The 14,350-nt window shown below is 39.5% G+C and overlaps 1 protein-coding gene across 1 annotated transcript in view; it reads left to right on the top strand.

Moving 5' to 3' along the window:
• Positions 1-14,350, top strand: part of WSCD2 (WSC domain containing 2) — a 762,862-nt gene that overhangs the window by 614,440 nt on the left and 134,072 nt on the right. The window contains exons 8-9 of the mRNA XM_069754742.1: positions 472-636; positions 6,625-6,825. Of these exons, the coding sequence (XP_069610843.1) occupies positions 472-636; positions 6,625-6,825 (366 nt within the window). The remainder of the gene's footprint in view (positions 1-471; positions 637-6,624; positions 6,826-14,350) is intronic.

Raw genomic sequence — 14,350 nt, 5'->3', positions numbered from 1 at the left:
TGGGGTGCACAAAAGATCATTTTTCTCAGCAGCGCATTATTTTGTGTAAACATGACTCGTGCTGCCGAAAACAGTGGCAGCCTATGCGCACTGAGTGATCTTTTACAGATCATTCAGTGCACATTGTTAAGCGCATTCTGCCTATCTAAACAGGATATTAAGTGACCGCCTAGTTGTAAATAGTTACCAATTGGGGGTTGTTTAGTGCCATTAATTAGTTCACATAATCTTTAGTCTATATTGCATTTACATTGTATGCATTAATTATGTATATGATCACTTGATCTATTCTTGTAACATTCATAATAAGTATATACAGGTGTAACAGAATGAGAATTTTGCTTTACTTATTTGTAATAAGAAGTTTTTCTATGAAAATTTATATAATGGCTGAATTTTCTACTGATTCAATGTTTATTTTAAAAAGATGCAATCAGCTAGAACGTATTGTCTTTTAATCATGTTTTTTAGATAACCGTTGCATGGACAGGAGGTTTTTACCGAATCGTGCTAAACAACTTATTGCCTTGGCAAGCTTTCCTGGTGCAGGAAACACCTGGGCTCGACATCTAATAGAACTGGCTACTGGATTCTATACTGGAAGCTATTACTTTGATGGATCATTGTATAATAAAGGTGGGTTGGAGCATAAAGTGTAAGTACCTAAACAGATTGTAGGATTGCAATGGGAACTTCCTGCCTTTCCAGCTGTGTTGTTAAGTGTAAGTGCTCAGGAAAGGTCAACATCTGTGCATTGTAAAGCTACCCAGACAATAAATAATGCATCAGCAGAGTTTTATGGAGCAGAGAAAATAATCAACTACTTTTATAATAATGAAATGAAAAATAAAAGGTAATGTTTTTTTTTGCTTTGTAAAAATACCTAAATTGCTAGCAACAAACTGAGGGTGAAATTAAACCTAATTCTGTGCCATACCGTAATAATCATACAAATCTAATATAAAGTTATATTTTCAGATATTTTTATATGGCCATTACATTTTACTAAACAAATACATATTTGTGTTACATTTTTATATTTAGTTCAGAAGTATAAGAAAAATTAAAAATGAAACTAATAATCTTGATAAAGATACTAATGCATAATAAATAAAAGACTGATAGCTGCACCTAGGAAGTAATAACATACTTGTTCTAAATATGCCAATGGTTTGCAGTAAGTAATATTTACACTTTATAGACCTGGAGATAGGTCAGATGCCTCCTGAGTGATTGACAGCTTTGGTCAGAGGTCTTGCCACTGTCTTATCTACACAAAAGAAGAAGAAGAAATGGAATAAGAATATCTGAAAAGATGTATACATGTTTTTTTATTTGGGTTATGCCCCATCCATTTCTCTGAAAAACATTTTTTTTGTACTATTTTTTATTACCTCAATACAAATTTATAATCAATTTATAATATTTAATTATGATTACAATTGTCACCATTTATAAATATACAATTCTAACCATGGCCTGACCACTTCATTTTTGCTAAGAGATACCGATATGATTTCAAGGAGCAAATGACTGCTAACTAGTCATATTATAAAATTATTTTAAAACCTTTTTCACTAGTAGCCAACCTGTGAAGAAATATTTTTCAATTTTAAAGTCTCAAACAAGTAAAATAACAAATAGGAATAAGGTACCCTGTGCAGTGGCACAGTAGATATAGGGTCCTAATTTTGTCCTGGGGCAGACCCCTGAATTAGCAAAGGATTTATAAATAAAAGGTGCATGAACCAGATATTCCTCCAAAAGCAATACACCTTAACATTTTTTCCCTGAAGGTATCTAAGATAATAAACTTACAATTTTCATGGAAATTTGAAACATTACTGGGAAATGTTGACATGATAATTACATTTTTATATTTGAACTGTAAAATGGTCTTCAACTATAATGCTTTGACGAAAAAGTTTATGTCCAAATATAATTTATGAATGTGGCATATCAATGATCAGTTTTCTTTACTGATCCTGTAAGATCTCTACTAATTCAGGCAATTTTTTATTAAACTAATTTGATTGTAGATGATCAGCCAGAGAAAACTGTATGTATGACTAATAACCCATTTTTGAAGAAGATAGATTTTAGCATTTGTTTACTTCATGTAAAAGGACAAACTGAGTCAGTCAGTACTGAACTCATATGATCCCATTTGTAATCAAGCAGAAGACTACGCAGAACTTGTTCTACTTAAAGATATTTACCTGCAATCTTTCAAAGAATCTTCAGCCTTGATTAGACCTATTCATTGAAACTACTTTCGTCATTCTCCCTATCTTACAATGAGATCATGATTAGAAATATTTCTCGTAATTTACAAATGTCAAGCAGCATTCAATGTGTATTCTGGGCAGTTTTTTGCTCATTTGACTAAGCAGCTATGTATCCAGGCAACTATTAGATTAGCCACCATGCTACTCTGCTGCCTAGCATAACTCAGAAAAACAAATTACACATCCATAATTGATGTAATACTGCTACTTACATCTTATGTTTCCCCTAGCTAGAATCATTTGCTTAAAGATTGTTTGTTTATTTGTGCATAGTTCTTCTGTCCCCGTCTCAGTAAGGACTCTGGGTCATTGATAGAGAATTGGAATCTGTCAGCACAAACAATTTCGTTTCTAGCTTAAATGGATATGTTGAAAATGAGCTTGAATAGTAAATACAATAAGTGCAATTGCTCCCCTTGCAAACAATGATAGAAGGCTTATCAACCAAATTAAGTCAAGCTCTTCCAGGACAAAGAAGAACATTTTTACTGCACAAATGTAAAAGTTAAATGATTAGAAAGGCAGAACTACACTTAAAGAAGCAATCCTCCTCCCATCAAAGTTTTTATCCTCTCAATATATTGCAATCATCATATTACAGTGGGGAAAAAAAGTATTTAGGCAGCCACCAGTGGTGCAAGTTCTCCCACTTAAAAAGATGAGAGAGGCCTGTAATTCACATCATAGCTAGACCACAACTATGAGAGTCAAAATGAGGAAGCAAATTTATTTTGCTAAGAATGGTGGAAAATAAGTACCGCATTTTCCAGCATATAAGATGACTTTTTAACCCCTGAAATCATCTCAAAAGTCAGGGGTCGTCTTATACGCCGGGTACGGCGTGTGCAGGGAGCGGTCCTGTATGGTTTCCAGGGTCTGAAGGAGAGGAGACTCTCCTTCAGGCCATGGGATCCATATTCATGTAAAAAAAAGGAATAAAAATAAAAAATATGGATATACTTACCTTCCGATGGCCCCCGGCTCTCAGCGGTGCAAGCGGTGGCCTCCGTTCCTAAGGATGCATTGTGCAAAGGACCTTCGATGACGTTGCGGTCGCGTGACCAGTTGGGTGACTACAACATCATCGAAGGTCCTTTGCTCAATGCATCCTTAGGAACGGAGGCCGCCGCTTGCACCTCTGAGAGCCGGGGCCATCGGAGGGTAAGTATATCCATATTTTTTAATTTTATTCTTTTTTTACATGAATATGGATCCCAGGGCCTGAAGGAGAGTCTCCTCTCCTCCAAACACTGGAACCATCCGCACCGCACATGCCGTATTAGATGACTGGGCGTATAAGATGACCCCCATCTTATACGGCGAGTATATCCTATAATCCATATTTTATATGGAAAAGTTGGGGGTCGTCTTATACGCCCAGTCATCTTATACACCAGAAAATATGGTATTTGATCTCCAAAAAACATGCAAGATTTCTGGCTCTCTCAGACCTTTATCTTCCTCTTTAAGAGGCTCTAATGTCCTCCACTCATTACTTGTAGTAATGGTACCTGTGTGAACTTGTTATCAGTATAAAAGACGCCTATCCACAACCTCAAACAGTTACACTGCAAACTCCAATATGGTGAAGACCAAAGAGCTGTCGGAGAACACCAAAATTGCAGCTCTGCACCAGGCTGGGAAGACTGAATCTGCAATAGGCAAGCAGCTTAGTATGATGAAATCAAATGTGGGAGCAAAATAAGAAAGTGGAAGACATAAAACACCACTGATATTCTCCCTCAATCTGGGGCTCCACAGAAGATGTCATCCCATGGGGTCAAAATGATCACAAGAACGGTGAGCAAAAATCCCAGAACCACACGGGGGGACCTAGTGAATGACCTGCATTGAGCTGGGACCACGGTAACAAAGGCTACCATCAGTAACACACTATGCCGCCAGGGACTCAACTACTGCTGTACTAGACATGTCCTCCTGCTTAAACCAGTACATGTCCAGGCCTATCTGAAGTTTGCTAGAGAGCATTTGGATTATCCAGAAGAGTATTGGGAGAATGCCATATAGTCTGATGAAACCAAAGTAGAACTGTTTGCTAGAAACTTGTCATGTTAGGAGGAGACAAAATGCTGTGTTGCATCCAAAGAACACAATACCTACTGTGAAGCATAGGGTCAGCAACATCATGCATTGAGGCTGTTTCTCTGCAAAGGGACAAGGACGACTGATCCGTGTACATGAAAGAATGAATGGGGCCATGTATCATGAGATTTTGAGTGCAAACCTCCTTCCATCAGCAAGGGCATTGAAGATGAAATGTGGATGAGTCTTTCAGCATTACAATGAACTCAAGCACACCACCAGCGCAATGAAGGAGTGGCTTCGTAAGAAGCATATGAAGGTCCTGGAGTGGTCTAGCCAGTCTTCAGATCTCAACACCATAAAAACCTTTGGAGGGAGTTGATAGTTCGTGTTGCCAAGTGATATGCCCAGCGACAGGCCTAAAACATCACTGCTTTAGAGGAGATTTGCATGGAGGAATGGGCCAACATACCACCAACAGTGTGTGCCAACCTTGTGAAGACTTACATAAAATGTTTGACCTTTGTCATTGCCAACAAAGGCTATATAACAAAATATTGAGATGAACTTTTGTTAATGACCAAATGCTTATTTTACACCATAATTTTTAAAATGATTTTTGCCAAATCAGACAATGAAATCTTCTGGATGTTTTCTCATTTTCACTCTCATAGTTGTGGTCTACCTATAATGTCAATTACAGGCCTCTCATCTTTTTAAGTGGGACAACTTGCACAATTGGTGGCAGACTAAATACTTTTTCCCCACTGTATATAGCACTGTGTACTTACAATTGCTTACTTTGCCTTTCTACCCAGCTAATTCTTCTCCTTTCTAGTAGGTCTAAGATATCATATGATTAAAAACAGATTAGCTGATTCTTTTAAACTCTATGTATACAAATTGCTTCTTCAGAAAGGAAGAGAACTAGAACTTTAGTGCCACCTAAAAGTCAATTTCGAGACCCTTTAAAGAGCCTACATGACAGGCTAAAAGCCAAACCAGAATCTCTGTGTAGAAATAGGAAATCTCTTTTCTGTACATGAGTCATCATTAGAACTACAATTCTACATTAATACAAAGTCTCTGGCAGTCCAGCTTCACTACCTCTCCAACATCTGACCCAACTGCTCCACACATCCCCCCTGCCACAAACTGTGCAAGATTCAGATAGTCAGTTTTTAATCAGGTGATGTCACGGACCTAATGTAAAAGAGAAGAATAACTGGGTAGCAAGGCAAAATGAGCAATTGTAAGTGCACAATGCAATATAATAGTATGACTGGAATATATTAAGAGGATAAAAACTTTGATGGGAGTGCTCCTTTAATTAAAATACTAGGTGAATATGCAAAGCATATATAAAGTACAGTGCAACTCCTCTGATAATTGAGCTTCAAAACTTAGAGTTATCCATGTCCTTGGTTCTGAAAAAAGTTCTCCTCATTATCTTCATTGCCTAATTAAGTGATAAAGGAGTGTATGCATCTCAAAATGGTGCAGTACTGTATATCACAAAGATACATCACAGCAAGATGACTTGTGGGGGTCAATAAACAAATTCTTGTTGATGCAAACATATAAAGTAGGGATTATCCACAAACAGATTATTAGTAATACAAATACAAACTCCTAACCAGACCAAATATATGTATGCTCTGCTAAATGGTACAATAAACTACATCAGTTGAAAAGAACTACATGGAGCATGATGTTGTCAATGGATTATTTTTATATAAAGACGTTGCAGCTAAACAAATAACTGCATACTTAGATATGATTGGGTGCTTTAATCTTGCCTTGCGCAGGCATGTACTACAGAGGACATAGAATGAACTTCAATCCAATATTGCAGCCAGCATGCAGCCAGCGGGTAAGGAAAGGGTGAATCAAACACCCGAAAAACTCCGCCCATATGACCGAAAACCGGTCCCGCCAAATTCAGGTGACAGGTTCTCTTACGTACGCAATTACTATTTTGTTTGTTTCTCACTAATACAAATTAATCAAAAAATTTTTACTGAAAAATTATGAACTATATATCAATTTGAAAATAGTTATAACAATAATTATGTTGTGGCCTAATGTTTATTTGAGTAACACTTATCATTGTATTCTAAATTTGAAAGGCAAACTAAGATTTAATCATGTACTTGACTGTCATAAAATGTCAAGTAAGTGATTACCGTAATAACTTATTGCCTTCTTTTGATACCTGTGCCTTTTATAAGGCATACTTTATGCAATTTATGATATTTTTGGCAATATCTTATTTGGAATGTATGTTGTGCAGGCTTTAAAGGGGAGAGAGACCACTGGAGAAATGGACGCACAGTTTGCATAAAGACTCATGAAAGTGGAAGGAAGGAGATTGAAGCTTTTGATGCTGCTGTTTTGCTTATTCGGAATCCATACAAAGCGTTAATGGCAGAATTCAACAGGAAATATGGTGGACATATTGGATTTGCATCACAGGCTCATTGGAAAGGAAAAGGTAATGATTTATTCCTTCTATGAAGGCTCAAAGTTGCTTTCAAGATACCCAATTAGTATTATAATCTCATTACTTGTGGGGAAAGTAAAGCTGCATGCAGAATTTTCAAACCAGATATTAAGAAATGTATTCCTCTGAAAGGGAACCTGCCGTAAAAATATGCTATTAACTTGCAGATATAGGTTAATCATGTTCTGAAGCTGCCCGGCGCTCACACTGAGAGCTCTGCTGCTGCGAGGCAATGAACTTTATACCTCCCGGCAGCCTTGGACTTTCAGTCATAGGGGTGGGCTGGCGTTGCTTCAGTAACCACTCAGTGCATAGTGATCTGCCGCTGAAACCACCCCCTGGCACTGACTGACAGCCAGGTTCTCAGAGTGCTGTAAACATGCAGATTAACCCCATATCTACAGGTTAATAGTATTATTTTTTGCATTACAGGTTGGCTTTAATGACTTTGGTGCATTGTTTGCTGTGTGTGTTGCAGAAAATGAGATCTGGACTGCTACTGGTGTAGATTTTCACTATAATCTAAACTGATTTCTGGTGCTAATTATGGCAAATTTGATTGAACACTTTTCTGCTACGCTCCACCCACTGTTTTAAAAAATTGGTTGAGAGGGGAAAGGAATAAAATTGGTAAATTAGATGATGGCTTTGTGATTCCTCTATACTCTAATGTACCTTAATAATTCTTAATATTTCAATCACTAAATGAGATTTTTGCTTTTTTTAAATCTTTTTTTGGTAGTAGGGAGGCCCCCCACAAAAACATTGGCCACAGGTTTTACCGATAACGGGGCTCCTAACAATCAGTTATGCATGTCAGTCTCATGTAATCTGACAGCAAGCATCCAATCCAAAGACATGGTCTATCCATGTAATATACCATTACATATTATGTTATTATATTGTGGTATTATGGTAATATACCATTACAAGATATATGTAATATACAGACACATCAGATGCTTTTAAAAGAGAGAAGATTTGGTAGCCACTCTTTTTGCTTATGCATAGAAAACCAGTGACATGGGCAGCTTGGTGGGTAGATGTTCATTCCTCCCTATGTATTCAGTATGCTAATAGTCACTAATATATTATGCTGTAGACTTAAAAGAAATATGTGCAATGCGCACAGTTATTCACAATGCAACAATCAAAACTTCATATAGTAGTTATAAATGCAGCACATTAGATAAATGTAGATATTGTCCATATGGCATTGTTTGCTAGACATCTATGGATCCTTTCTTCTGACTGGCATTAATAGCTCTCAACTAAATGAAGACAATAGATCATAATGGAAAAGCGAAAAACTGTTATTATAAGGCTGGAGTCACACACAACTTACAAATCGGTCCATTTGACATGGACGAGAATTCCACAAATGTTTCATGAACAGTGATCCGTGTGCAATGCGAGGATACGATATTTTTCTCCAAAAAATATCCGTTTATCATCCGTATGGCATCCGTACGGCGAGATTTTCTCGCCAGCTTGCAAAATGGACATATAATGGGCTCAAATATTTGTGAGAACATTCATACAGTCTACATATCAGTGAGACACACATAAATATATATATATATATATATATATATATATATATATATATATACTGTGAGGCTGTGGCCTCTGATACAGCTAGAAGGCGCTGTTTGTTCTCCCCAGAATGTGCATGCAGACGGAAGAAGTCCATAGGTGTGCATGAGAGTCACGGATCTCCTGTCCGGGTTTTCCAGGTGGCTGAAGGCCACAGGTTTGTGTGTGTTTAAAAGCCCTGCAGTAAGGGGTTTGGGTGTGTCAGGCCGTGCAGGCCGTGCAGGCCGTTTCAGGTGTCTGGCCAGGAGAGGCCAGGTGCACGTCAGTGTCAGTCTGGTGTGTGCTGGTCTGCAGAATGCATGGAGGCCAGCAGAGCCAGCACCCAGGGCAGCTGAATAGCCTGGCACCCGCAGTGTACACAGAGATGCAAGTCGTCCATGGTACTGGTCTCGGATGTGGACAGTCCTGTGCCCGGAGGTGGATGTCCTGTACCCGAAAGAGGACTAGCATGTGCAACGATTGCAAACAGGTGGATATGGTGCCCGGCTGCTATCCGGAGGATATCCTGAACTGTGTACGACTGTGTGAGTAATGAATCTGTAAGAGACTGTGATACAGCGATGCAGGACACCCACGAGAACTAGTCAGTGGAGGGCTGGCGTGAGTAGTGTCTGCAACATATGAGGCTGTGTGTACGGAGACGTATAGAGACTGTGAGATGGCGTGTGGTCGCCCAGGGAAACTGGACAAGGGAAGTGTGGCCTGTTTAGGGACCGCAAATCTAAAGCCATGTGATATGCATTACTTTGAACTGGTGTAAACTGATCACTGAAGTTATATGCATTTATGTGAAGTGGACTTTAATGCTGTGAAGCAACACATTAAAAGAGACTTTTGTGTTTGAATTTGTGGGTCACTGCTTCTTCACTGCGCACAATGCTGCTGCAGCTTTACAATACATATGTATATAAATACAGTACAGACCAAAAGTTTGGACACACCTTCTCATTTAAAGATTTTTCTTTATTTTCATGACAATGAAAATTGTAAATTCACACTGAAGGCATCAAAACTATGAATTAACACATGTGGAATTATATACTTAACAAAAAAGTGTGAAACAACTGAAAATATGTCTTATTTTCTAGGTTCTTCAAAGTAGCCACCTTTTGCTTTGATGACTGCTTTGCACACTCTTGGCATTCTCTTGATGAGCTTCAAGAGGTCGTCAATGGAAATGGTCTTCCAACAATCCTGAAGGAGTTCCCAGAGATGCTTAGCACTTATTGGCCCTTTTGCCTTCACTCTGCAGTCATGCTCACCCCAAACCATCTCGATTGGGTTCAGGTCTGGCGTAGCACCCCATCACTCTCCTTCTTGGTCAAATAGCCCTTACACAACCTGGAGGTGTGTTTGGGGTCATTGTCCTGTTGAAAAATAAATGATGGTCCAAAGAAACGCAAACCGGATGGAATAGCATGCCGCTGCAAGATGTTGTGGTAGCCATGCTGGTTCAGTATGTCTTCAATTTTAAATAAATCCCCAACAGTGTCTCCAGCAAAGCACCCCCACACCATCACACTTTCTCCTCCATGCTTCACGGTAGGAACCAGGAATGTAGAGTCCATCCTTTCACCTTTTCTGCGTCACACAAAGATATGGTGGTTGGAACCAAAGATCTGAAATTTGGACTCATCAGACCAAAGCACAGATTTCCACTTGTCTAATGTCCATTCCTTGTGTTCTTTAGCCCAAAAAAAGTCTCTTCTGCTTGTTGCCTGTCCTTAGCAGTGGTTTCCTAGCAGCTATTTTACCATGAAGGCCTGCTGCACAAAGTCTCCTTTTAATAATTGTTGTAGAGATGTGTCTGCTGCTAGAACTCTGTGTGGCATTGACCTGGTCACTAATCTGAGCTGCTGTTAACCTGCAATTTCTGAGGCTGGTGACTAGGATAAACTTATCCTCAGAAGCAGAGGTGACTCTTGGTCTTCCTTTTCTGGGGCGGTCCTCATGTGAGCCAGTTTCTTTGCAGCGCTTGATGGTTTTTGCAACTGCACTTGGGGACACTTTCAAAGTTTTCCAAATTTTTCGGACTGACTAACTGGCCACTTAGCTGCTTTTTTCTTGCCATAATACAAATTCTAACAGTCTATTCAGTAGGACTATCAGCTGTGTATCCACCAGACTTCTGCACAACACAACTGATCGTCCCAACCCTATTTATAAGGTAAGAAATGCCTCGAAATCCCGCTTATTAAACTTGACAGGGCACACCTTTGAAGTGAAAACCATTGCCGGTGACTACCTCTTGAAGCTCATCAAGAGAATGCCAAGAGTGTGCAAAGCAGTCATCAAAGCAAAAGGTGGCTACTTTGAAGAGCCTAGAGTATAAGACATATTTTCAGTTGTTTCACACTTTTTTGTTAAGTATATAATTCCACATAAGTTAATTCATAGTTTTGTTGCCTTCAGTGTGAATTTACAATTTTCATAGTCATGAAAATATAGAAACATCTTTAAATGAGAAGGTGTATCCAAACTTTTAGTTTGTACTGTATATATATGGCATGAACTCATATGAACTGTGGCATGGGAATGTTTCTGAATATTTTATAACGCTACAGTTCATATGAGTTCATGCCACCAGGGGGCGCAGCTTTGGTGACGGCACCGCTAGTTACCGAAGCTTCGTTCCCTGGATTTCATTCATTCCCCTGTCTTTTACAGCTGGGATCGGCAGCATTAGCAGCGCCCCTGGTTGTAAATGTATTTAACCCATTGAGATGGATTTACATCGTGGGACTTGACTGTACGGCGGACAGGTATGGGATATTGTTGCTTTTTTATTTTGGAATTTTTTACAGGAGAATGAGGGTCTTCAGTTGGATTGAGCGTACAATAAAGATAATAAAACCTGTGTGTTTCTTACTTTCATTAAAATACTTTATTCCTAACCCCTTTAATCCCATATGACATACTATCCCGTCGAGGTGACCTGGGACTTAATTCCCAGTGATAGGATAGTACGTAACATGCGATCATCCGCGTTCACGGGGGGAGCGTGGCCGATCGCGGCTGGGTGTCAGCTGACTATCGCAGCTGACATCCGGCACTATGTGCCAGGAGTGGTCACAGACCGCTCCTGGCACATTAAGCCCTGGCACACTGCGATCAAAGATGATCGCAGTGTTCCGGCGGTATAGGGAAGCATCGCTCAGGGAGGGGGCTCCCTGCGAGCTTCCCTGAGACCCTCAGAGCAATGCAATGTGATTGTGTTGCACCGAGGGTCTCCTACCTCCTCCTCCCTGCAGGCCTGGATCCAATATGGCCACGGGGCTGCTTCCGGGTCCTGCAGGGAGGTGGCTTGCAAGCACCTGCTCAGAGCAAGTGCTTGTAAGCGTCCCTGCAGTGCCTGTGTGATCGCTGATCTGACACAGTGCTCTGCAAAGTGTCAGATCAACGATCTCACCCTATAACATTATCTTCCCCCCTGGGGCAATGTTATAAAGTAAAAAAAATTATTCACACGTAAAAAAAAATAATAAAAAAAAATCCTAAATAAAGAAAAAAATATATATATTGCTGCCATAAATACAGTTATTTATCTAAAAAACCAATAAAAGTACACATAATTAGTGTCGCTGCATCCGTAATGACCCGACCTGTAAAACTGTCCCACTATTTAACCCCTTCAGTGATCACCGTAAAAAAAAAACGAGGCAAAAAACGTTTTAATATCATACCGCCGGACAAAAACTGGAATAACACGATCAACGATCGAATGTTTACATGTGTAAAAAAAAATAAATTCCTAAATAATGAAAAAAAATATTGTTCCAATAAATACATTTCTTTATCTAAATAAAAAAACAATAAAAGTACATATATTTAGCATTGCTGCATCCATAACGACCTGACATATAAACCTGTCGCACTAGTTAACCCCTTCAGTTAACAACGTAAAAGAAAACGGAGCCAAAAAACAACGCTTTATTGTCATACTGCCGAACAAAAAGTGGAATAACACGTGATCAAAAAGATGTATACAAATAACCATGGTACCGCTGAAAACGTCATCTTGTCCCGCAAAAAGCAAGCCACAATACAGCATCACCAGCAAAAAAATAAAAATGTTATACTCCTCAGAATAAAGCGATACAAAAATAATTATTTTTTATATAAAATAGCTATCGATTCGTATAAAAGCGCCAAAACATAAAAAATGATATAAGTAAGGTATCGCTGTAATTTTACTGACCTGTAGAATAAAACTGCTTTATCAATTTTACCAAACGTGGAACGGTATAAATGCACCCCCCAAAAAGAAATTCATGAATAGCTGGTTTTTGGTCATTCTGCCTCACAAAAATCGGAATAAAAAGCGATCAAAATATGTCACATGCCTGAAAATGGTACCCATAAAAACGTCAACTCGTCCCGCAAAAAACAAGACCTCGCAAGACTCTGTGGACCAAAATATTGAAAAATGATAGCTCTCAAAATGTGGAGACGCAAAAACTATTTTTTGCAATAAAAAGCGTATTTTAGTGTGTGATGGCTGCCAATCACAAAAATCTGCTAAAAAACCCACTATAAAAGTAAATCAAACCCCCCTTCATGACCCCCTTAGTTAGGGAAAAATAATAAAATAAAAAAATGTATTTATTTCCATTTTCCCATTAGGGCTAGGGATAGGGTTGGGGCTAGGGTTAGGGTTAGTGTTGGGGATAGGGTTGGGGCTAAGTTTAGGGATGGGGCTAGGGTTAGGGTTAGTGTTGGGGATAGGGTTGGGGATAGGGTTAGGGTAGGGGTTAGGGTTAGGGCTAGGGTTAGGGTTGGAGCTAGGGTTAGGGTTGGGGCTAGGGTTAGGGTTGGGGCTAGGGATAGGGTTGGGGCTAGGTTTAGGGCTAGGGTTAGGGTTGGGGCTAGGGTTGGGGTTAGTGCTACAGTTAGGTTTGGGGCTAAAGTTAGGGTTAGGCTTGGGGCTAAAGTTAGGGTGAGGATTGGGGCTAAAGTTAGGGTTTGAGCTAAAGTTAGGGTTAGGGTTGTGGCTAAAGTTAGGGTTTGGATTACATTTATGGTTGGGATTAGGGTTAGGGGTGTGTCATGGTTAGGGGTGTGGTTAGGGTTATGGTTGGGATTAAGGTTAGGGGTGTGTTGGAGTTAGGGTTCTGGTTAGGGTTAGGGGTCTGTTGGGGTTAGGGGTGTGTTAGGGATAAGAGTGTGGTTGGGGTTAGGATTAGGGGCATGTTCGGGTTAGGGGTGTGGTTAGGGTTATGGGTAGAGTTGAGATTAGGGTTAGGGGTGTGTTTTGGTTAGGGTTTCAGTTAGAATTGGGGGCTTAAACTGTTTAGGCACATCAAGGGCTCTCCAAATGCGACATGGCGTCTGATCTCAATTCCAGCCAATTCTACGCTGAAAAAGTAGGGGTTTACCCTAACATATGGGGTATCAGTGTAATCAGGACAATTTGGACAACAACTTTTGTGCTCCAATTTATCTTGTTGCCCTTGGGAAAATAAAAATTTGGGGGCTAAAAAACATTTTTGTGGGAAAAAAAATATTTTTTATTTTCATGGTTCTGCATTATAAACTGTAGTGAAACACTTGGGGGTTCAAAGTTCTTACAACACATTTAGATAAGTTTCTTGGGTGGTCTAGTTTCCAATATCGGGCCACTTGTTGGGTTTCTACAGTTTAGGTACATCAGGGGCTCTACAAATGCAACGTGATGCCTGCACACCAATCCATCTAAGTCTGCATTCCAAAAGGAGCTCCTTCCCTTCCAAGCTCTGCCATGCGCCCAAACGGTGGTTACCCCCACATATGGGGTATCAGCGTACTCAGGACAAATTGGACAACAACTTTTGTGGTCCAATTTCTCTTGTTACCCTTTGGAAAATAAAAATTTGGGGGGCTAAAAAAACATTATTGTGAAAAAAAATGATTTTTATTTTCACGGCTCAGCGCTATAAACTGT

Source organism: Ranitomeya imitator, chromosome 1, assembly GCF_032444005.1.
Source record: "Ranitomeya imitator isolate aRanImi1 chromosome 1, aRanImi1.pri, whole genome shotgun sequence".
NCBI classification, from domain to species: Eukaryota; Metazoa; Chordata; class Amphibia; order Anura; family Dendrobatidae; genus Ranitomeya; species Ranitomeya imitator.
This window is presented reverse-complemented; position numbering and strand designations above follow the sequence as displayed.